At 38.6% G+C, this 24,060-nt stretch overlaps 1 protein-coding gene across 8 annotated transcripts in view; it reads left to right on the top strand.

Annotated features, from left to right (window-relative positions):
* The window catches only part of BLTP1 (bridge-like lipid transfer protein family member 1), a 214,456-nt gene that overhangs the window by 111,330 nt on the left and 79,066 nt on the right, over positions 1 to 24,060 (top strand). For all 8 annotated transcript variants that reach the window (XM_067530214.1, XM_067530216.1, XM_067530220.1 and 5 more), the window contains exons 35-44: positions 154 to 356; positions 1,596 to 1,793; positions 2,571 to 2,779; positions 3,127 to 3,278; positions 4,615 to 4,765; positions 7,834 to 7,986; positions 10,316 to 10,556; positions 11,221 to 11,369; positions 18,885 to 19,104; positions 20,095 to 20,253. In XM_067530214.1, coding sequence (XP_067386315.1) covers positions 154 to 356; positions 1,596 to 1,793; positions 2,571 to 2,779; positions 3,127 to 3,278; positions 4,615 to 4,765; positions 7,834 to 7,986; positions 10,316 to 10,556; positions 11,221 to 11,369; positions 18,885 to 19,104; positions 20,095 to 20,253 — 1,835 coding nt within the window. The remainder of the gene's footprint in view (positions 1 to 153; positions 357 to 1,595; positions 1,794 to 2,570; positions 2,780 to 3,126; positions 3,279 to 4,614; positions 4,766 to 7,833; positions 7,987 to 10,315; positions 10,557 to 11,220; positions 11,370 to 18,884; positions 19,105 to 20,094; positions 20,254 to 24,060) is intronic.

The raw sequence follows: 24,060 nt of genomic DNA on the forward strand, positions 1-24,060 counted from the left end.
AATTTTCCTAATCAATGTGTATTAATTTTGTGAACAAAGAATTCTTAGTTCTGATGTGCCTACTTCATTTTAAATTGGCGTAAAACTAAAAGAAACCAGTTAAATAATTGTCCTTGAGTTTTTTGTATTTATTTTTCCCTTTTCACTTAAAAGGGGTGTGGTTGAAGAGACTTTAAACAATGCAGACACTGGGAGGAATTCAGTAACGTTTGATCGGTACATCCATGCCAATAAAATGCAGCCCCAGTCTTCTGGCTCACTGAGATCAAATGCTGGAGCAGAAAAAGGAAAAGAAATTGCTGCCAAACTGAACATTCATCGTGTTCATGGACAGCTTAGAGGCCTTGATACAACAGGTAGGCTTATTCATGGTGTGGAAACATCTTTATTTCATGGAGGCATCAACTGATTGTATAGTTAAGGTTGAGTCAGATTTCAGTTTTTCTACTCCTAAATTTTGACTGAAATAAGTAATTTGAGCTGTCTCAATAACCTAATTAGAAATGCTTTCCAAATATTGGCAGATAGTCCTATCTTTGTTTCAAATCCAATACCCCCAGTAAGTGCGTGCATTATTTCCATTGTGATTTTCAGTGGAGAGAGGAGACAAAGTTTCACAAATGCTTCTCTCACTGTAACTTGATTGTCAACAAATGGACACTTGAAGCTAGAATTTTGCCAGACATATTTCAGCACGATACTTAGGTTAACTCTTCAAATTGTTTTTATGCAAGTCAAGGAGTCCGACTCTCATTTTGGACGTCAGACTTAAAAGAAAGTAATATAACAAATTTAAAATAGTCTGACTGGGGTTGATGTTTTCTTAGCAATCAGTGGAACTGATTATATGCGTTACAACATTGGCAAAGGCATACATATTAGCCACTTAAATAGACCTTGGATTTGCACTGGACATATATTTAGAAAATAACCTCAAAATAGAGTGGACTTGAAAAAATACACTTTTTAAATGTCATGTGGTTTCCCTTTATCTGAGAATCACGTCAATACCACTGTATTTCATTTATCATTTGGTATCATAAAGATATTCAATTGGAATGTGCTGTACCAAGATTTTCCCTTAGGGCTGAAGTATCTCAGAGGCTGTAACCAGTTATAGGTCAATTTTTGAAAAGCAGCCACAAACATTTCTTCATATAGCATCATATTTGTGCTAACAGTAGTGAAGACATCAGGATCTGGAAGACTGGAAATATATTTGGCTTTTAATTTAATTTTGCAATGCTTGTTAGGTTGCTTTTTTCTCCTGGCTTTTTTAGATTGTTTGTATGTAGGTGGCGGAAGATGGGGAGAAAGAGAAACACCGTTGTAAAATTTTATAAGCAATGTTTAATGAGTAGGTTTTTTTCTGCGGTTGTTCCAAATGTTAAGATCACTTCTTTCAGTCTTTCCTTTTTGTGCATAGTCGGGTTTTTTTAATTATTGATAAATTGAAACCCCCTACCTCCCCCATGTCCCCCCCGGGGGGAGGAAGCCCCTAAACAAACACTCTTTCTTTTACGAAAAATGCACTTCCCCATACAAACTTTTTGGCATCATCTGTATAACAAAGAGGTAAATTACTGTTTTTACAGACATTGGGACTTGTGCAATAACAGCGATTCCTTTTGAGAAGTCAAAAGTTCTTTTTACTTTGGAAGAGTTGGATGAATTCACTTTTGTAGATGAAACTGATCAGCAAGCTGTTCCGGATGTAACTCGAATAGGTCCCAGCCAAGAGAGATGGGGCTGGATAATGTTTGAATGTGGAATTGAAAATTTAACAATAAAAGGTAAGGCTACAATATTACTATACTACATGGTCAATATTAGTTACTATTAATGTAATTAATTAATGAAATGCTCTGTTAGATGTTCTAAGTTTCTAATCTTCATTTTTAATTAAAAAAGTTACTGAATATAGGTGGCATTAAATAGTTTATATTTTATGTGAATGGATTCTCTAATAGGTAAGCTCATATAATCACCGGTATAATTAGTTCAGAGTGACATGTGCTAGGTGCAGAGTAACTTTTTAGTGGTTAAAATTTTAGGTTTATTTCAGTCTTAATTATATGTAAGGAGCTTTTGTCTTTAAAACAGAGTTTGTAAAGAAGGAAATTGATAATATAACTAGTCACTTGGGCCATGATGATCCTGCAGCCATACCCACAGCAGAGGTCTGGCTTGCAGGATTGGAGCATTTTTACAGAGACGCTCATGTTTATAAAATATTAATTAATAATCTAAATGTATTCTGCATCATCTGAATTGTTCTCGTCAGAAGATTGTATGTTTAGTGTTTCAGTAAGGTACAGGCATGTAAAATTGCTTTGAGATATAAACTGTTTCAAAAATAGGTATTAAATTTGTTTGTATCTAAATATAAGTGCACAAGGCTTAGTCAAAGTATACAGCAAAGTATTTGTGAAAGTAAAAGAAGTTACAGATGTTTTGAATGGAACATGGGAGTGGAAAATTAACAAAATTTACTATTTTTAAAAGTTTGTGAAAATAGAATAAATGAAACAAACCAAGAGTATTTGTTTACTCTAATTTTGTATTTACAGGCGGAAGACAATCTGGAGCTGTTTTATATAGTACTTTTGGAGTCATGGGTAAATCTAGTGCAACAGAGAGGGGTGGATTGCTTGCATCCAACAATTCTTCAGATTCTCCAACTGGTAGTGGTTATAACACCGATGTGTCTGATGATAATCTTCCTTGTGATAGAAGTCCCTCTTCAGACATAAACGGAAATTCAGTTTCAGATGAACAGGTAAATTAATTTAACAGGTAAATTTAAATTATTCAGATTGGTGCTTGTCTCAGGGTTGACTTCTTTTTAGCAATTGCTAATTTATAGTGCAGAATTAATTTTAGTAGCAGTTTAACAACTTTTATACTTCACTTTGAATTCAGTTTTTGCTTATATAGCTAATGTTGCAGCTTTCTAAAGGATGCATCCAAATATGATCTTGGGAGACAATGTGGAATGCGTGTGTTTTTATTCCTTTTGTCTAGTTAAATATCACATGAGATTGTATTTTTTGGCAGACAGTACATAATATGCTTTTCTGTTAAACAGTTGTTGCCCTCTGAAAACAATTTACCTTTTTTGTGCAGGATGAAGGAGTTGAATCTGATGATCTGAAAAAAGATCTACCTCTGATGCCTCCCCCACCTGACTCCTGCAGCATGAAGCTAACAATCAAAGAAATTTGGTTTAGTTTTGCAGCTCCCACTAACGTGCGCTCTCCTGCCCATGTATTTTCGAGGTATAACTTCCTTAGATTTAAAGAAAATAAAAGTAGCAGCTCTGTATATTCTTAAATCTGATACATTCTGTGTGCAGCCTCTTTAGTAATTGCTGCAGCTTCTATTATTTGATAATGACAAAATGGGATTTAGATAAGTCAGACCAAATCAGTGTCACTGGAGTATGCAAATACCTGTATAAATGTCTGTATATGAAATATATCTAGTTATCTTTTTTTAAAAGGAATTAAAAATGACTAAATAGTGAACATGACATAGTGAAAGAGCTGGGAAGGAGTAATGTTTTCAGAACTGCCTAAATTCCATTTTCTAAAAGGGCCTTAGGCACTTAAGTGCCTAATTCCCAAGGGCTTGACTACTTAAGGCAGCTAGTGTGCAGTAAGCTAGGGTGTGATGTTAAAGTGCATTAACAATTTTGCATTAACACCACCATAAACACACTTTTAGTACACACTAAGAGTGCCTTTGTGCTTAGCTTAATACACTTCAGAAGTTTATTAAGTTAAAGCACACAGACACTTGTTGCGTAGTAAGTGTGTCCACATTGGGAGTTAGTGTGTGGAGTGTCTGGTGTGCACTAACTACTATGGGCTTGTTGCCTTTGTACAGACAAGCCCTTGGTGTCATGGAAAGTTAATGGACTTAAGCTCCTAAATCTATTTTGACAATATTCAGGATAATATTATATTTGCACTGGTAATCACTGAAAAAGCTGGAAATACCAAAGTTGAAGTTGCATGTAGTCTCATGTATAAAATACAGCAAAGGTTTTTGACCAGTTTAAGGGCAAACACTAATTTTATCCTATCTTGAGCTTTTATTTGTAGTGTGTGGTGGTTTTTTTTTTTTGTTTTTTTTTATTCCTAGGGAGTGATATTGTTTGGGGGAAATGATGGTATTGTTCAAGAGACGGGAGGAAAGTGTACCTTTTTTTTTCCCATTCCCATCTGCCAAAATTACTTGTATGCTCTTGTATGACTCCCACTCATACCTGACCTGTCTTTCACTTTGAAACTCCAGTTACCTTGTGCTGGGAAGGAGGGAGAAAAGTAAGAGACCTATATTAGGCCTAGGAAAAAGGAGGTCTCATAGCAGGAGTGGGAGAAATGTGTTTGTGTGGGCATGTCTGGCACTTAGAGCCAAATATTTTCTTTTGTACCAGCTTTAAATATGAATAATATTCTATATAGCTTAACATTTTCAAGCCAATAAACATTGTTTTGTTTCACTTTATTACCCAACTTAATCTAATGCACGATAGCATAAGCAAACGTTGCTAATACATACCGCTGAACTTGAATTCTGTCTTTTAATGTTTGATTTTTCTTCAAATAGGCAGCTGAACCTATTGAGCACTGCAACTCCTGCTGTTGGCGCTTGGCTTGTTCCCATTGATCAACTGAAGTCCTCATTAAACAAATTAGAAACTGAAGGAACTCTAAGGGTTTGTGCTGTCATGGGCTGCATAATGACAGAGGCATTAGAGGTTGGTGACTCACTGAAAAATAAGGTCAACAGACTTAAAATTAGCACAAGCAACACACCTTCCTTTGGTGTCTGGCTTCTTTAGTGATTTACTTGTAATTAAAATCCTGTGCTTGTTAAACTGGCCACAATTCAATTCTTTATGATTTGGGTGCAGAACCTGAACTTCCATGGGAAAATTTTTGTTATGTCTGAGGATAAAACCTTGGTGAATGTGAACAAAATGGGCCTGATTCTCCTCTCACACTGGTGTTAATAAATAGTATCTCCACTTAAGTCAGTGGAGTTACACCATTGTAAAATGATGGAAATGAAGAGAATTAGGCCCTACACTAACTGAGTGTGTGCAACAGTTGCTTTGGGAATGTATGAACTATCCAGTGAATCTTTGTGGATTCAAACTGAAACCCAGTGAAAGAACTGTGAATTCTTGCACATCATTTGTTGTGTGGAGGCAGTGCGTTGATCTATATTTGTTGAATAGAGCCAAAGATTTTTTGGAGTGGGAGCAGGGGATTGAGAGGCATGAACTAGTTGCTGGGGCAGATAACTAAATATTTAAGATTGCTTTCACTCCTTTTCTCTTGCTCCCTTCTTACCCATCACCCACCAGAATTTTTAAAAAAAGGTAAAATCACTTCCTGGGTGCCAAAAGCCCCATGTGGCCTTACCCAGCTGTCAAAATCTTTGTGGTTTTTTTTTTTTGTTTGTTTGTTTGCTTGGTTTTTTTTTACTGGACAACTTCTGTGAAGTTCAAGTGTTAGCATACAAAATTCTATGGCAAACTACATATTGAAAATATTGGCTTAGTATACAGCTGAAAAACATTCAAAATTTGAGATTTGACTTGAGTTTAACATCAAAATGAATATCACAAGACATACTGTACCAATCATATTTCTTGAATATTTGAATAAAAATATTCTTTGACTTTACTTGATGCAAAAATGTCAGTTTCCTGCCAAATTCATCTTAATTGGCTGCAGAAATTGGGGGACTTGATGCAGAATTCAGGTTAACTGTGTTGTAGAGTACACATGACCTTGCTTATATGCAGTAACCTTTCTTTTCTGCTGTTACACTAAATCAATCTCAGTGGTGGTAAGGTTTTTTCAGTCTTTTTGTCTGCTATTGTAAAACCTGGCAGGTTAATGCATGTTACAATTGCCTTACCTTGAACGTCAAAACATGAATAAAAAATCTTATACTGCAGGAAATAATTTATATTATTAGGGTGGCTTCTTCTAGCATTAAACAATTCATTAATTTAGTTTTTAGGAGGAATTATTCATTTATATAATCAGTATCTGAAGTTCTAAAATGTAATTGTGGTACTACTGTACCTTTTTTTACAGTATAGTATAGCAAATATCCTGCTCTGTCAGTGGAGATGGACATAGAAAATATTTTTTATTTCTAGCTTTTTTTTTAAATTTTCCGCAACTATGTGGTACCATTAGAGTTTGACATCACACTATAAACAGACTAAAAGTCTGTAATTCATAGTGTCACATTCTAGGATGCAATCCAGACCAGTGAGGGGTTGTGTCACCACCTGCCATGTAATTCTGGTTGCCTTAAATGCTCTGCTCCTGCTAGCAGCCTGGACGCCGACAGTCAGCAGACAAGCATACACTGAATGCCTGTGTGCTAAGCAGCTCTGACTAAGCAACTCTGATTTCAGCAGCCTACTTATGACACCCCAGCCACACTCTGATGTACACCAGCTTTGGGTACACCTGGCAAGATGACCCCAACACTGAGACCTGAATTTTCCCAATACAGTATGTTCTGCTATGTCCAGCCCTTAATTATTCAGAGGAATAATAAGGTTTATTTGGTCCTCCAACGAGACAAAATGCACAGCTTATCACTTTAACTTTGATTCAGATACAGCACTGGGTTGGTTTAAATTGAAAATAAAACAAGTTTAACAACAAAAGGAGAGAAGATTTTAAGTGAGTTCACATATAAAAGATAGTGTTAGAAATGGTTACAAGCAAATAAAAGGGAAAGATGCTTTCTAATGGCTAAGACATAACACAACAAGCTACAGCCTTTGCTCAAGGTAGTTTCCTTACCAGTCTACCTGCCAGCAAAATGGCTGATGACCCCTCTGGTCAGGATCTTCACAAAGTCCAACTCTTTATCTTCTTGGGTAAAAGGTAATTTAGGGATCTTTTCCCCTCTCTTTTATAGTCCAGTGAACCTTTGAGATGGATTCTTTTGACGATTACCTCCCAAATTAAAGTTCATTCAAGTTGTGAGGAAGGATTCATAGAGTCTCCTGGTGAAGGAAATTCCATGCTGTTTCTTCACCCTCTATGTTTGCTAAAATGCAAATGAATTAATCTGTTCCTGAAATCTCCTCCCCCTACTGTGTTGTTCAGTGGTTATCTCCTCCCCTTGTTAACTTAATGGATTTTAAGTAAATGTATTCCCACTGTCTCTTAATGTATCTTGGAAGTACCATCAAGGTGGCAGAACCACATTTCTTTGCCTGATGTTATCCCAACATAGCCCTGTCTGACAGACACACTTTAAGAACATAATTTCCAATTGGTTTGTAATTTTGAATTTGTCCTCTGTACATATACCAGACAATAATAGTAATGATCAGATTGCCATTAGCTTTCTATTAATATTTTATATGACCCATTTAACTTACAGGTTTTGGCATTAATGCGTTGGGATACACTCAGCTGGTCAGGCCAGCTAGAGACAAGATGCATGAGGTAGTATCTTTTATTGGACCGACTTTTGTTGGTAAAAGAGACAAGCTTTTGAGCTACACAGATTTCTTTTTCAGGTCTGTATAGCTCGGTAGCTTGTCGTCTTCACCAACAAAAATTGATCCAGTAAAAGATACTACTCTACCCACCTTCTGTCTCTAATATTCCTGGGACCAACACAGCTATAACATTGCAAAGAACAGTACCAGATACAAGTGGCTCCATTTTTTTCTTACATTAGTATGCTGTTAGGTCACATAGTGGTTTATAACATGCATGCATTTTTATATATATTCACTATAGGGAAAATAGATACATGTATAAATATTTATTTCAGAATAAAAGTATGCACTTCCCTTTGAGAAGCAAATACAACAGACTGACTAAAGTGGCTCGTTTCTTGCAAGAAAATCCTTCCTGTTTGCTGTGTAATATATTGCATCACTACCTTCATCAGGCAAACTATTCCATCATTGAGGATGCTACCATGGTGAGTTATGCTTTAAAGATGTAAATAATACAGTGTATAAATTCAGGGAAGAACTGAAGATTTTTTAACAAATAATTTTACAATATTGAGGTGATTACAGTTTAGCATGTAAACCTTTAATAAAAACTGCAGGTGGCTTAATGCAGATGACTGTATAAAAACGTTAAATTGCTCACTAAAAAAATTCAAGCCCTATAATAATTAATCTGCCATTAATTATAGATAAATAGTTTATAGTCTTTTATTTATGTATTTTATTTATAAATTATGGGAGACACCATACATTTATCAAATGGATTTTTTAAAAACACCTCCATAATTATTGGCCTTTCTATGTCAGGTTTCAGCTTTCTTCAAACATTTACAGCTAAAAAATAATAATCAATAATCAATTAAGACTTTTTAATATTATCTAAGTGTCTATTACCAATATAAGAGCCTGCAGGAACTAGATTAACTGTCAGATTTTACCATGAATCCTAGGGTGTAACAACTAGCCATACCAATGTACTAATAACTTTTTTATTTGAGCTATAATTACAGAAACGTTAGAGACTCAAACTACTATTCTCTTCTTGGTATTTTTGGAATATAAACATAACTCCTATTAATACTGGTGGATGTTGTTTGCACAAATCCCTTTAGACACCAATGGGAAAGTAAGCCTTGAATTCTTTGTCACTTCAGTAATTCATTTCCCTGGCTGTGAGATTTGAGCAATACCTGTTTCAAAAGTGAGGAGATGTATCTAGGTGAGAGTGCAGTAATCAGAAACAGAACTATTTGGGGCAGAAATATTTGAAGCCAGTGTTTAATGGTATCCAGTATAATTATTGAAAACTATCCTTCTGTTTTATCCCATAAAATGAATTTTTAAAGACCTGTGTACAAAAAAAAATTTGTTTTTAATATATTGTTACACAAATGGTGGTGCTGTTCTGTTCTGAAAGTTTCACACCATTGTAATTACTTTAATGCAATACTTTATTTTTGCATCTGTCAATCCAGTTTTGTTTGTTTTGACATATTGGGGCAGATCTTTAGCCCATGTAAATTGGAGTAGCTTCATTGAGTCAATAGGGTGATGCAGATTTTATATCAGTTGATATGGTCATTATATGGGAATAAATTTTGTCATGATGGACCAAATATGATTCAGCATAGATCATTTCATTATTATAACTGAGCACAAATGCAGAGTAAGAAGTTTAAAGTTTACTCCTAAGGGAATTCTGCACCAAAAAATTAAAAATGCTGCATATTTTATTTGTCAAAATAATCACAATATAATCAATCCAGTTTCAATTATTTTGGGAATTTATTTCAAAATACCTGCAAGTATGTCTGTAACAATATAGACGATAAAAAAGATTCAGGAAATGTTTTTTGACAAATAGATTCCTTACTAGGCTTGTCAATACAGAACTTTGAGTAATAATTCATTTAAAGTACAATACAGAAACATGTTTCCCGCACCCCTCAGAAGCAGTGCAAAGACTTGGAGGAGTTGAAGAAGAGTGAAGTAATTGCTGGGAAGAAGCCTGAGAGTGAATCTGAAGGGTTGTTGAGTGTGGGTGGGAGAAGTATTGAATATTTTTTGGAGGGAGTTTTGGGGGGAATAGGGGGAGGAGGAATTGTTAGGGAGCTGAGGAGACCCATGCAGTCAGTCCCTAGCTATCTCCTAGCCTCTCTCATTCATTCAGTCAGACTCATGTGCCCTTGTCCCCATGTATACCTGCACTTTCACTCAACCACCTACCGTCCCCATGTATCCTGCACTTTCACTCAGCCACCTATCCTCCTTCCATCCCCATGTGGTCCTACACCCCAATTCCCATTCAGCCCCTGCCTCAATCTGTTCCCCTCAGCTAGCCCTTCTGAATCCCAGTCTGTGACCCCCCCAGCCACCCCATGTGCCCTATGCTGTCCGTTTCCCCCGTATCTTAGGCCTCTTCACCTGGCCACACCAGCAGGGTGCTGTGAGGAATGCAGCCTCTTCTCCTCCCTATCCGCAGCGGGGCTGCTCCCACATGGGATTGTCTGCCCTCTCTTCTGGTGCTACAGCAGGCCCTGGTGGGCAAAAGGCATAACTGCAGAGCCTTCCTGGCAGAATGTATTTTTTTCAGGGGATGTGAATTCTGTGCAGTGGCACAGAATTCTCCCAGAAGTAAAATTTCCTATTTTTTGACAGTTTAACATAAAAACTGCAGAAATATAAACTGTCAGAAGCTTTTACTGTGGTCATATTCTGCATGATCAGAAAATGTTTTGTAATACTGGTCTTTTTCAGTTTACGTTAAGATGCTATTGTGTGTGTCTGTATTTTTAGAGTGATGGCCTTCCTGCTTTAGTGACTTTAAAGAAAGGTCTAGTTGCACTTGCTAGGCAGTGGATGAAATTCATTGTGGTGACACCAGCTTTCAAAGGAGTTAGCTTACACAGACCAGCTCAGCCATTGAAACCCCAGACCACTTCACACCATGAGCATGAGGTTGGAGTTGGATTAGACAATGGAGGTGGCCTTCAGAGTGACACAAGTGCTGATGGAGCAGAGTTTGAGTTTGATGCAGGTATTTTTGTGTTACAGTTATACTCTATACAAATGATTTGTGAACAAATCATACTTTTTAGACAACTTTTATGGTAAAATAGCATAATAACTGTTTATATTTTAATGCTTGGGCATCTGATACTAAAACTCTCTAAACCTGCATTACTTGTTCAATTCTCACTTCACCTCACTGTATCCTGTTTTAACTAGAACTGCGGTTGCTAACTGTCTTGAAAAATGGACACCTCATTTTCTTCCTTGCTTACTCTTATTTGATTGTAACATGAAATACTTCAACTTAATTAGTTGTCTCATGCACATTTAACTTCTTATGTTGTGCTATCTCTGACATTGTAGACTTATGTCATGCATTTGAATGGTTGTAGCTGTGTGTCTTTAAAAGGTATTTTCTGTGCCAAAATTTTAAAGGTTGTCTTAGTATAGTCTCAAAACATGATTGATGGCTGCATTACACTCTTGTATAAATGCCAGCTGGGACACGCTTAGGGCTTTTTTCTTTGTTAGATTTTGCTTAGATTAGTCTCTCTGCTGAGTGTGCGCCAAAATGCAAAAGCATGGCTGTGTGCATAACGATGTTTTGGGAATAAGCATACATAATAATAAGCAATACCCCTGGCCTTGTTTCACACGTAGTTAGTTTGAATAATTGTTACGTGTTTCAGCTACAGTCAGCGAACACACAATGCTCCTAGAAGGAACAGCTAACCGTCCTCCACCTGCTGGAGTTTCTTCTGGGCCTGTAAGTGGGGCTGAAATCATGAGGAAATTATCCAAAACCCATACTCACAATGATTCTGGTCTTAAAATAAAGGTAAGTTTATATTGTTACTTGGAAAAACTGGAGAGAGAAGTGTTGTGTTTGCAATTATATCTATTTTAACTTTGATTGTGTCCCAAAAATAATTTTCACTTGGGTTAAACATTAACCAATATAATGCATACTACGACAATTAAGGCATGTTCCTCAAACTGTGGAAAAGTCACTTAATCATTTCTTTTCTTTTTTTCTCCCTAGCAGTTAATTCTAGGGTACAACATTCAAAAATAGACACTTAAATTGTGCATTCCAAAATGTATGGGTGCACATGAATAATTTTTAGAATAAAATATGTAGTTGTATGCACAAATTAGAAGTTTTTGCTTAAAACGAGCAATTTAGGGCTGTGATGTAGAATGTCTGCTGTCACTGTTGGTATTTTACTGCAGAACCCCATCACATTTTCTGTAATTAAATTATCCGGATATTCTTATGGAGAGGTCCTCTTTGATTTTGGTTCCAGTGATGGTATTAGCTAAAAGTGACTCTTGTTCTCAGGAGAATAATAAAAAGATTTTGTCTGTTATGTTGGTGTAGGACTCTGATTGTAACCTCAGTGCTAGCTTTGCCTTTCTACATTAACAGTAATAGGAGTTTTCCACATGATTTCTGCAACAACACCACCCTTACACTAATGGGGTTTACTTTTTTTAGATGGGCTTCTCATTGTGGAAACCTCCTTCTCCCTAAATGATTTCATTTTAGCTCCCACAAACTGCTGGTTTATGAATTAGTGTCTATATTAACAAACAAAATTAAGTTTTAAAGGAAGTGGGGAATTCAAACTCCCCACCTAAAAACTTTCCAGTTTCATCCCCATTGTCACAGAAGCTCTGTCAGGGAAGAAGGAGAGCTCTCAGTGCTGCTACTGTGAACAGGGTAAGCCATTGCACAGTAGTATTACAATGGCAGCATTGAGAGTAATCTTCATGGTGGTGGTTTGAGTAGTATCTCGAATGGTGCTCCACCTGAGGTGCACTTGCACCCCATGAAACTCTAATTGGAAATTTTCGGTAAACAGTGACATTTGGTCTGTGCATATGCTCCAGTCATCCTTGTGTCCCATACAGTGTATCTTTATTGCTGCATGAGCACCCTTCAGCCTGAAAGGGAGCATCTGTTGTGCCTGCTTCAAACTTAGTTTATAGCTTAATTTACATTCTTCTTACCATACATTAATTTAGATTAATTTGATTAATTTAGTTTTTATACCTCTGTGTGTGTAAGGGGGTCTCTCTTTCATTAAATACTCCTTTCCTTCTCTTACCTGAGAGGTTATTTCAAGTATTGTCATCGCTGGGTTGTGCTGGGATGTCAGGGATTCAAGTGCTGCCTCTCCTGCCGAAAATCTGTCCCAGTTAGCAACAGACACTCTCTTGGTGCTTCCACATATATCTTTGAAGTGTGAGATCTGCACTTCTTTTAAAAACAATCTTGAAAAAACTGAGATTAAGTTTTGAGTCCTTATGATAGAACAAGCCTCAAGACCAGCCTCAGATTCAAACCCAGAGAACTCCCTTCCCTGTACATTGGTCTCTGAGCATACTCTGAGTAGCGTCCTGTCAACCTCTGTATCCCAGTCACAGATCTTCATGGAAGAAGAGTGCGGAGAGTATGGACAAGGCTCCAAATAGGAGTTTTAGATCTTTTGACAGAGAGCCTTCATCAAAGAGAAGCCTGTCATCTGAGACCAATCATTTCAGAGACTTGAGATCCTACGGGATGTGGAGTAAAGAGCTTCTAGGTTGCTTGGGTACTGGGAACTCTTCAAAGACTTTCAGTTTTTCAAAAAAAAAAAAGAGCACTTATATGTACCTTGGATTGAAACTGACCCAGGTATTGTTTAAGCATGATCGCTCAGCAGAGACTCTGCTTCTGGGAGATCAGCACTACCTACAGATTATGTGGTGTTAATAACTGAACCAGTACTTCATAAGTCATCAAAGTCCTTGGTATTGTCATCTATTAAACATGTAGCAACACAATCTTTTAAAATGGGATGACGGAAGCAGTCAGCTCGCAGTACTGAAGCTATAGAGCCTTGTATTATCTTGACTCTCATACATCTGGCACCACAGGAATTTTGATAATCCAGGTATTTATTTATTTAAAATGAGCCAAATTCTCCATTGTTAATGGATACCGAATTACTATTGGTACCAAGATGGGCTGTGTCACCAAGGCATTATCTTTTCCCGATACCTCCTTGTTTTCCAGTACCTACTACACAGGACAAACAGCTGTCCTCACCTTCACTGTCTGTTCCGCCCTTAGCCTGTCAGGAATGATTCCTCAGACTCCCAGATTTTGGTACAGGGGTCTCCTATCTATCAATGAAGGGACATTTTCCTGATCACCTTCCCTGAGAGGGAAATTCCAAGGGGAAAAAAAGAAATTGTATGTTCCTTCTTACTTGCATGACAACACTAGATGCCCTATACTCCTTTGCCTTATGGTCAGTGACCCTTCTGGAACATCTGGGCTGCCTATCACCCAGCAGTTCTCAGGACCTTCTAGCTTCTCTTAGGATAGAGACAGTCTTCTGTTGCATGGCTTCTTCCTCAGCAGCCCCATCCTCACGAGGAATCTTTCAAGGAGCAAAAGGCTAGAGCAGACGGAGGTGACGTTGGAGATTAATAGTCAATCATTGTCACCAGATGATGATGATGATGATGTTAAACAGTTTTAGGAACTGATGAAACACAATTGCTGATTCATTACAGAGTCTGTTAGAGGAGGTGCTGGAGTCACAACATAAACTGTTGGACATTTTATATACAGTGAATGAAGCCTTACTGGATCCTGCTAAGACCATCTGGCAAACTCCTGCCACCACACCTCCTTTCTGAAAACAGCCTAATAAAAAGTATTATGGCCCAATGAAAAAATCTGATTTTGCTTTCCCATCCTGCACAAAAATTTTTAGTTGTGGAGGCTGTCAATGAACCTGACAGACATCATCACACACAGTCTACTTCCTACAAAAGGACCAAAGGTGACTCAATCTATTTGGTCACAAGAATTACTTTTCAGTGACTCTGAAATTTCAGATAGCAAATTATGAAGCCTTGATGGCAAAATGCAACCTTAACTAAGACAAATTCAATAATGCGGAAAAGCACGACAAGTTCAAGGCCATCATAGCTGAGGGTCATTGCCTAGCAAGAACCTTCCTGCAGCCATCCCTTCACGCAGCCAACTCTGCGGTACACTCCATCTCTACTGCAGTTGTCACATGTAGAGTGCGTTGTCTATAGTTGTCTGGGTTTCCTAGGGAGGTTCAAAAAAAGACCTTTCTTTTGATGGACTTAAAACTCTTCTACTAGTCCAGTGATGAATCTTCCCATACTTTGAAAGATTCCAGGGCTGGTCTCAGGTCCCTTGGCATATACATATCTGCAAACAAAAGAAAATCTAGCAGGTATCTAACTGCACGAACAGCTCATCTTGTTCAGTTCTCTACTTACTCTAGGCCTTCTGAACCACCGAAGAGGAGGCCAAGATACCAAAAGAGAAGACCACCTATCGTGACTGTTACCATCACCGAGCTGTTCTTTCTGTGCAAGTGTCAGTTTTAATGGTATGGTCAAGGGTCCAGAGTATCCCCACCTCGACTCTTCAGCTGCACCACCCCACCCATCTCCTTCCTTTGAGAAATTTTCTCCCCTATTTCCAACCTGCAAAGGAGTGTATTACATCCAATAAAGGGGTTTTGGAGGCTATAACATCAGTTTACTCTATTCATTTCACCTCTATCTCCCTTCCTTGTCTCATTTCAGGGACCCATGTCTTGATTGTTTGCTGAGACAAGAAATAATTTCTCTTCTATACATAGGGACCATAGAAGAGGTTCCAGTCCAGCCCCGGGGGAATGGATTCTATTCCAAGTGGTTTTCTGGTCTCCAAAAATAATGGGATGGTGACCATATTGTATCTGTATTTTCAGTGCCTTTGCGAGGTCACAGAAATTCAGGATGGTGATTCTTGCAGATATAATTCCATCATTAGATTCCAGGGATTTGTTTGCAGCCTTCCACTTTTCACATCGGAATTCATCCTTCTCACAAGAGGTTTCTTTGTTTTAGTTGGCTAGAATCACTTCCAGTGCTTCCCTTCATCCTCTGTTCTGCCCCAGTAGTATTCTCAAAGATGATGGCACTGTAGATGCTCACCTACATCGACTGGCACTGATTGTTGTCCCCTACCTTGACTTCTGGCTGCTCCAGGGCCAGTCACACAACAACATTCTCTCTGCAGTACAGACAAATGTTCCTGTTTCACGTACTAGAACTTCAGTTCAACATTTAAAAAGTCACTTTTGATCCCAGTACAGCAGGCAGACTTCATAGGCGCTTCTCTGCATGCCATACAGTGAGAGCTTACCTTCCAATGGATGGGTTTATGACTCTATAACAAACTTCATTTCCAGGGTTCAAATAATCCCCCAGATATCAGCGAAAAGTTGTTTTCAAATGCAAGGACATATGGCAACTTATACTTTGGTAATGCAGCATGCCAGGTTACAGCTTCACTGCTTTCACGGATGGCTCAGAAAAGTCTGTAGTCTATACATACACAGCTTAGACAAGCTAGTGTCTGTCCCTTGCCAAGTAGTGGACTCACTCATCTGGTTGAAGGAACCCTTCAAAGTCTGTGCTGGAGTCCCTATTACCCAGCTCTTCCCAGCATCACTATAACTTTGCATAAATTCTATCTGTGCTTTGGAGTGCACTTAGGGTTACATACAATTCAGGTCAAAAGGTCTGCCCAAGAGCGTTGTCTACATGTTGTCCTTCTGGAACTGAGAGCAGTCAAGAACACCTGCATCCACTTCCTTCCATTATTCAGGAGCAAATCAGTAAAGGTTATGACAAACAACTTAGCTTGCATATTCTACATCAGTAGTCAGGGCAGTGCGTGATCTCCCTCTTTTTTGCCAAAGCAATAAAGCTGTGGTATTGGTACATAGTCAGCCACATCCTCAACTCAACTTCTTACCTTCCAGGCATAGAAAACACCACAGCCGACAATTTCAGCAGACGCTTCTCCCAAGATTATGAATGGAAGTTGGACTCTCAGATGCTCAAAAGTATTTTTGTGATCTGAGGGTTTCCAGAAATGGACTAATTTGCCTTCATCATCAATAGGAAGTGCAAGAAAGTCTATTTGAGAAGAGGAAAAGATTAAACAAGACAAAGCAGAGTCATTTTAGTGGTACGGACCTTGCTGAGACAAATCTGATGTCCTTACCTATTCCGTCTTGCTTCCTGTCCAGCATTGACACTTCCGTCCACTCTCCATTTGCTGTCTCAAGTCTCTGGCCAGACTCTTAATCTCAACCTGAGCGTTCTTTGACTCAGAGCTTGGCTCTGTTATGGTTCTCAGGGATAGAGACTTCCTGTTTGGCAGGAATACACAGATATGGTTAAATAGCAGGAAGATATAACAACAAAAACAGAAAATGCAGCTTCTGTTTCTGGTGTTGACTCTGACTTGCAGCTTCACTGCTGGAAAAACACAGTCGGCCCATGGTCTTATCAGCTACTCCAAGACCTGGCAAATTTATACCAGCATAAGGTTGTTTAGGTCATTGGGTTTAGCTGTCTCTTTCTGGTCACAGATTTACAATAATGTTGCAGTCTTGGCCAATTAAGCCAGACTGTTATTAGACAGAAGAAAAAAGGAAAAGGATAAAAAGAGAAGACACAAAGAGGTGCAGAGGGGAAAGAATGAGAGAGAGACAGTCAATTTCACGTCCTGGTTGTGGTCAGGAGTTAGCAAAGGTGGAAATGTCATCCGGCTCCCTTTTTCTGGCCTGCCCAGGTCAGGACAAAATACTAATCCTCAGAGAAGGGGTCCTGGTGTCCCAGCAGATGGAGTGGCATCCATGATGGTGGTGCTTGCTCGCTCCCTCCCCTTCTTGTGTTTCAGTTAGCCAGCATTGCAGTAGCCAGCTTTTTTGCCCCAAAGTCTCCTTTTGAAGACCTCATAAGGGGAGTGCTGTGCAAAAGAGCTTGTCCTCTCATCATTTTATCCAGTTTATCTAAATCTAGTTTCTGGCACACCGCTTCTGGTCCACTGGTTTCTGGTTCTGTACTTCTCTTGTTTACCAACAAGAAACATGATCTTAACACAGTCCTTGAATTATATCAGTAGGCCTTTTTGTTTGCACTGATTTAGTCTTTGTCTTGTTTTTGCACCTTTTCTTATCAGCATTTGTTGTTGTTATAGGTTATTGTGACATCTTATGAATTTTCACTTAATTTTTACAATTGAGCTCACAATTAGGGTAAATTTGTAGGTCCAGTTATTACACTATTTGCCCTCCTTCCTCTCTGCTTTGGAGTTTCATCTTGCAGAACTTCACAGTAAAGAAGGAACTGAGAGCGATTTACTTGCACAGCTCTATATCTCCTTGGTAAGGATTATGAGGATATTTGGAGCACATACATGGACTGAATGGACAATGTTATTGAAAATCTCTGATCATAGGTGCATAAAGCACATGCACACCTGAAATGGAGCACTCATAGGGAAATCTCAAATAATTCTAGTACTGCGGAAGGCGAGTAACATTTATTGCTGTGATTATAGTTACTTTTGAACATTTATATGGAACTTTTTATTGTAAAAGCGGTGAACAAACAGGAATTAAAATTTCTCTGAGGTATGGTAAAGCTATGTCGTTATGTAATATCTTGTGGAGGTCATTAACTTTCTGGTCTCAACCTTTACAAGATCTCACGCATTAAGTCTGGTTATGGACAAGAGAGATGTGATTTTAGGCATCATTACCTAATTATTCCATGCTTGATAAAGTGTCATTCAGTAGTAGTAAAGCTTACCTGCTTGAGAAACTCTTCTACGAACAGTTTTTAGAAAAGTAATTTGGAGGGAAAAATATCTTAATTTTACTTTTACTGTTTGATTGGGGAAAGTTCTGCAGATTCTTTAAACCATCTTTTTATGCTTCAGCACCTTAGACAACGTGAAGTTTTTTTAATGATGCTTTTTCAACCAAAGCTGATGCTTCCAGGCCTGCATTTTTCCAGATTGATTATTAAAAACAAATATAAATGAGGTTAGATGAGTGTTCTGCCATTTTTGTTGTACCTGTCACAAACTTCCTTTAGTTAAATTCAACACTGGTTTCCTACCCATGATCCCAGGTGCTAAGTTTACATGCTTTGGTTTTAAATGACAGGTTCTTGAACATAAAATCATAGAGAGCACTTTATTCATCTTTAGAGCGTAGTATAACTAATAATTCTGTGCAACACATTTGAGAGGTAGGGCAAATGCAAATTGTGGAAAGAGGCAAAGAGGATGTAACTTGTCTAAGACTGCCAAGAGAGTTAGTATTGGAGCCAGATTAAGATTCAGGGGTTTCTGGATTCTGGTCTTGTGTTCTACTAGCACTAGCCCAGATAGCACTTAATTACTTATTTCTATTTTGTTATATATACAGAGGTTACTTAGTATTCAGTGTTTGTGTTTTCTGTCTGAAAGGGTATACATCCTTACCATTCCTTGAGCTACACTAGTGGAGATACAGCCACGGATTCACCGGTGCATGTTGGCCGTTCTGGAATGCCAGTCAAGGAAAGCCCAAGAAAAGAGAGCCTACTCAGCTACCTTACTGGAAGTTTTCCTAGCTTGCATAATCTTCTGGAAGGGACTCCTCAAAGAAGTACTACGGCAGTTAAAAGTAGTTCTTTAACAAGAACAGGTACTGTACATGTTATGTCTTTAGATTTTTTCATTTTACTTTATTAAGGGCAAATCCTCAAAAAAGAAGCAATGCTTTCCCAAAGGTGATCACTACTGTGTTTAGGATATTTTTCCCTCTGACTTTCAAAAGAAGCAGTAAGAGTATTATAGCAGTGCCTAGGAGGGCTGTTATATTTTACTCCTCCCCACCCCCATCCTCACATTCTTATAACTTTATGGAAAAAATACAATTTTTTTGGATTGAAATTTTGCATGTTAGGTCCCTTTCCAAGGATGGTATACTCTGTGTGTGTGCACATGTGTTCATGTGTATAAACATACAACAACTCAAACAGAAGAATTGAGAAACTGTGTATATATCTCTTCTTGAGAAGTGTGTTCAATACCAAGGTGCCTGGCATAATCAGGGACTAAATTAATATATTATGAAGCTGAAAGGGACCACTGTGATCATCTAGTCTGACCTATTTTATAACATGGGCCATAAGACTACCCTGATATGCCTCAGTTCAAACAGAAGTTACATTTTTAAGAAAAAAAAATTCCAATCTTGATTTAAGAATTGTTAGTGATGGAGAATCCACCACAACCCTGATAAATTGTTCAAATGGTTAATTATCCTCACTGTTTAAAATGTGTGCCTTATTTCCAGTCTGAACATGTCTAGCTTCAACTTCCAGCCATTGTATTTTGGACTAGCAGGAGGGCTGCTGCTCACGCTCTTGCCTCCTGTCCTTCTCTGGCAATCAGCTGCTCTGTTTCTTCTTTGCTCACTTGTTCTCTCCTACTTTGCCTCTGCTGGCTCTACATAGTGGCTCTGTTTCCAGAAATGGCTGATTTGAAGAGCTGAACACATGTTGTCTAGCAACTCAATGATTTTTTTAAGAGATCTGCCTATGTGTAAACTTCACAAAATGAAGATCTCAATTTTAAATGCTAACATTTTCCTTTACCTCTGTTTTAAAACTTTACTGATTTATAAATACAGGAAATACCGTGGCCACCGATATGTTATCCGAACATCCTTTGTTGTCTGAACCATCATCTGTGAGTTTCTATAACTGGATGTCAAATGCTGTTGGCAACAGGGGAAGTGTAGTGCAAGAGTCTCCCATCACCAAATCTGGACACAATAGCCTTCCAACAGGTATTGTTAACTATGATTGAACTTCCAAGTTATTGTATAGTTACCAGCTTAACCATACAGTTTTTCCTAAGTTATGCAATTCCTTGTGTTCTGGTATGGGGTGTTTGATTTGTACATTCATTGTATGATTATTTCTCATCTTTCCTGTATGGGGAATCCTACACTCTGATTTTTGTAGCTGTCATTGGCCAGTCAGAGTACAGAAATTGGCATAATTACCATATACTTATTTTTTCTTGTTCCTCATCTATAAAATGGGGTTAATAATACTTCCTTGCATCACAGGAGCAGTGATAGCATAAATTCATTAGTGTATTTGTAGCACTCAGATATTTCAGTGATGAATGTCCTAGAAAAGCCTTTACATAATATGCAAATCTCTGTATTCTGGCTTCTGACCTTCTGCTGAGACTGGCTCTTTACTCAGTATTTTCAAGCAGCACGTCATCCAAAGATGGTTCACTCAGAGTCTCACTTCAGCCAAACTCTGGAAAAAAGACTATGCATGAAAGAAAACAAGAACTCCAAAAGCAAAGAAGGCAGGGTTTTCCAACTGCTGAAAGATAGCTTTAAAAAAAAAAAAGCCTGAAAACATTTGATTTCCTTTCTTCAGGCTCAGTCCTGTTCCCAAGTAATTAATTAGAATTTTGCAAATGTCACAATATGTTGAAGACTTTTCTTTTCATACTTTTCCCTTGTGTCAGCAAGGCTCTTGTCTCCATAATAAAGGTCTTAGTTTTGTGTATGTTAGTTTACACAGGAAAAACAGATGCTCCTTCTCCCTGTTCAGTTTTGAAGCTAAATGTATAAGCAAACGTATTTAATCTCTTTTGGAGAAGATGAGCTTTAACCTGAAGGGAGTGGAGATAGTGACAAGACAAGAGAGGTAATGAAGGGGAGAAAAAGAAAGGAGAGATGGAATTGAGGGATAAAAAAATGCGCTAAAACATATTAAACATGATAATTTACAGCAGTTTACTGGTCTGTTTCCATAGTTCTTTTTTAACCCTTCCTTTGTTCATAATCTTCAGATATGAATATTTTAATTTTCAGTTCTCTATTAATAATTTGAAGGTGTTCTCTTTTTTAATTTATTTACTGTCCTTTAACCTCTCTTTGATAATCTCAGAATATAATTATATAATTATAATTCTTTTAAGGTTGAACAACTACAGGCCCCGATCCGACAAACCCTGTATGTGTGCTTAACTTTACATATGCGTGAAGTTGTTCACCCAGCGTGACCCTGATTCTGTAACCTGTTAAATCTGTAACCTGCTGTTCTGTGGAAAGAACCACAATGTAGAAATGTTGCTAATTTAATTTTAAATGATCCTTTAAAAAAAGTTGCATTAGTTGTATAGTATTTTAATAGCATGAGTTTATTTAATTAAACCATAATAATTTGGCCACAAATTCAGGTTCCTGAAATTCCTGTAGATATAATTCTATGTCTCAGAGACATGGTTCTATCAAAATTTTCTTCCGTGAAGGTGTGTAGTGACATCTACAATGATCATATCAATACATGCAGCATATCTGGATAGAGAAGAGTACTCTAGTCAGTAAGTCTTGCTTAAATAAAATGCATGTTATTGGGGATAATAATGAGCACTGGTGTAAGTTATGAGTTCAAAACTAAAGCAGATATGCATGACAACACCAAGGCAAGGACTGTTCTCTTTGGCAGAAAAGCATACTCCTCTGCCGGTCTCCAGATGGACATTGCCAAATACCAGATGTTTCTTGCAAAATATAATTATCTGCCTTAGGACCAAGTGTCTGTTAATAAAGGACTTTCACAAGAATACAGGGCAGAGTTAAAATCTGTCAGACTTTTCTAAATCCTCTCCTGAGACAGCAGTTCTCCTGTACCTATCCTGTGAGGAGGTAATCAGGGATGAGTGGCAATCCCCTGAAAAACGTATTAACAGGCATGATCTCAGATTCTACGAGTTGAGAGCCAAAGGATGCTCTCAGAGATGTGCCAAAGGTCAATGTTGCCAAAGCATCTCTAGCAAGGGATCTGGTTATTCCATCCAAAAGGACTTCTTCCCCCAAGTATCTAACAGAGAGGAAGGTGGAAGCCTCCCTTAGAAGAGACTTGTATGCTTCCTCAGCTGCCCTCAAAGCATCTCTGGCTGTCACATGCTTTGATTGAGTCATAGTATCATGGCTGGAGGTCTTTAAGCTCTTAAGGGCGGAGAGCAACCCAACTTTGTCTATACTTTAAATTTCCTTAGTAACAGTGTTCATGGTGGATGCTTCAGTGGATGCTTTGAGGCTATCTGCCAGAGCCAAAGCAGCTAGCTTAGCAGCCAGGAGACACACTTCATCCCTGGAAAGTATTAACTCATTCCAAACAAGACCTGTGCTTTTCTAAATTTACAGGTTCTCTCCTTGTGTAGAGGTAAATTGGGCAAGACAGTGGTTGAAAATGCTGTCAAACCCAAACAGTCCCTCTCTTCCCCACTTAGTGCTGTAATAAGGGATTACAAACCACTGTCAGGCAAAGACATTCCATCTTCCTGATAGAGGTTCCAGAGAAAAGATAACCGATATGTCAAGGGATTTCCCACTTCCCAGACAAATGCTTTGCTTCTACCACAAAGTGGATGCAAGAGAGAGTGAATGCACCAGGGATACTCCCTTGAGCTAAAGGCTCCATCCCATTCCTTCGTTATTAAGTCTTTCATTGCCAGCAATCCTTCCAACCACAAGTTGGTGTGGAACAAGATCTGTAAACTTTTGGACACAGGAGTGCTTGAAGGAGTTCCCCCAGAAAAATGCTTCCCAGGGTTTTACTCCATCTTCTTCATTGTTCAGAAGCACAATGGAGGAATCAGGACTCAAAAATCAGAACAAATGGATGAAGAAAATAAAGTTCTGGATGATGGACCCTAGCTTTGATTGCAACATCCCTGTCTCAAGGAGTCTTCCTAAGCTTTGTGGGGATGGACACATACTTTCACATTCCAGTGTGCCCTGCCAACACAAGGTTCTGAGATTTGTTTATAGCATGAATCACTACCAGTGTCAAACGCTGCCATTTGGTCTCTTGTTGGCTCCCAGGATGTTTACGAAAATGCTGGTGGTCAACATAGCCAGACTTAGATCCTAAGTTATTCACCTGTGTCCTTTTCTGGATGACATCTTAATCAGAGCTCAGTCCCAGACCATGGCACACAGTGCCACAATCTGGATTCTTAATCTCTTGCAAGTACATGGATTCGTGATAAACACAAAGGAAGGTTCCTTCCCTCAACAAGCATTATTCACCTGGCTGTGGAGATAGACATAGATCTCTCATCCATGCTGGTCAAGTGCAGGAGTCCAACCTTAGTTCAGAGCCTACAGCTACGGGGCCTCCTGGTCTCATGCATAGGAATCACCCCATGGACGATATCACACATCAGGTGCCTCCAGGCCTTTCTTCTGAAAGTATGGGGCCATTCCCTGAAACGCATGCAAGATCAGGTACTGATCGCAAACTGGCATTGACTCACTGAAACAGTAGACAGTGTCCTTGGCAGTGTCCTTAAGGGTCTTTCCATGTGCTTTCCAGTCCCTCAGGTTCTCACCACCAAAGTCAGCGTGAAGGGATGGGGAGCACATCTGGGACACAGGAATGGCTCAGGACATCTGAAGCCCGGGGGAAAGAAATTACAGTATCAATCTTTTTGAGCCCAGAGCAGTCAAACTAGCTCTTCTGAGATTCCAGAGCCACCTGAAAGCAGCCACATGCTGGCCTAGTGAGACAGCATTACAATGGTTGCATATATAAACAACTTAGGAGGAACAAAGAAC

Source organism: Emydura macquarii, unplaced genomic scaffold, assembly GCF_026122565.2.
Source record: "Emydura macquarii macquarii isolate MOO-44397 ecotype Brisbane River unplaced genomic scaffold, CSIRO-AGI_Emac_v2 contig_3044, whole genome shotgun sequence".
Classification (NCBI taxonomy): domain Eukaryota; kingdom Metazoa; phylum Chordata; order Testudines; family Chelidae; genus Emydura; species Emydura macquarii.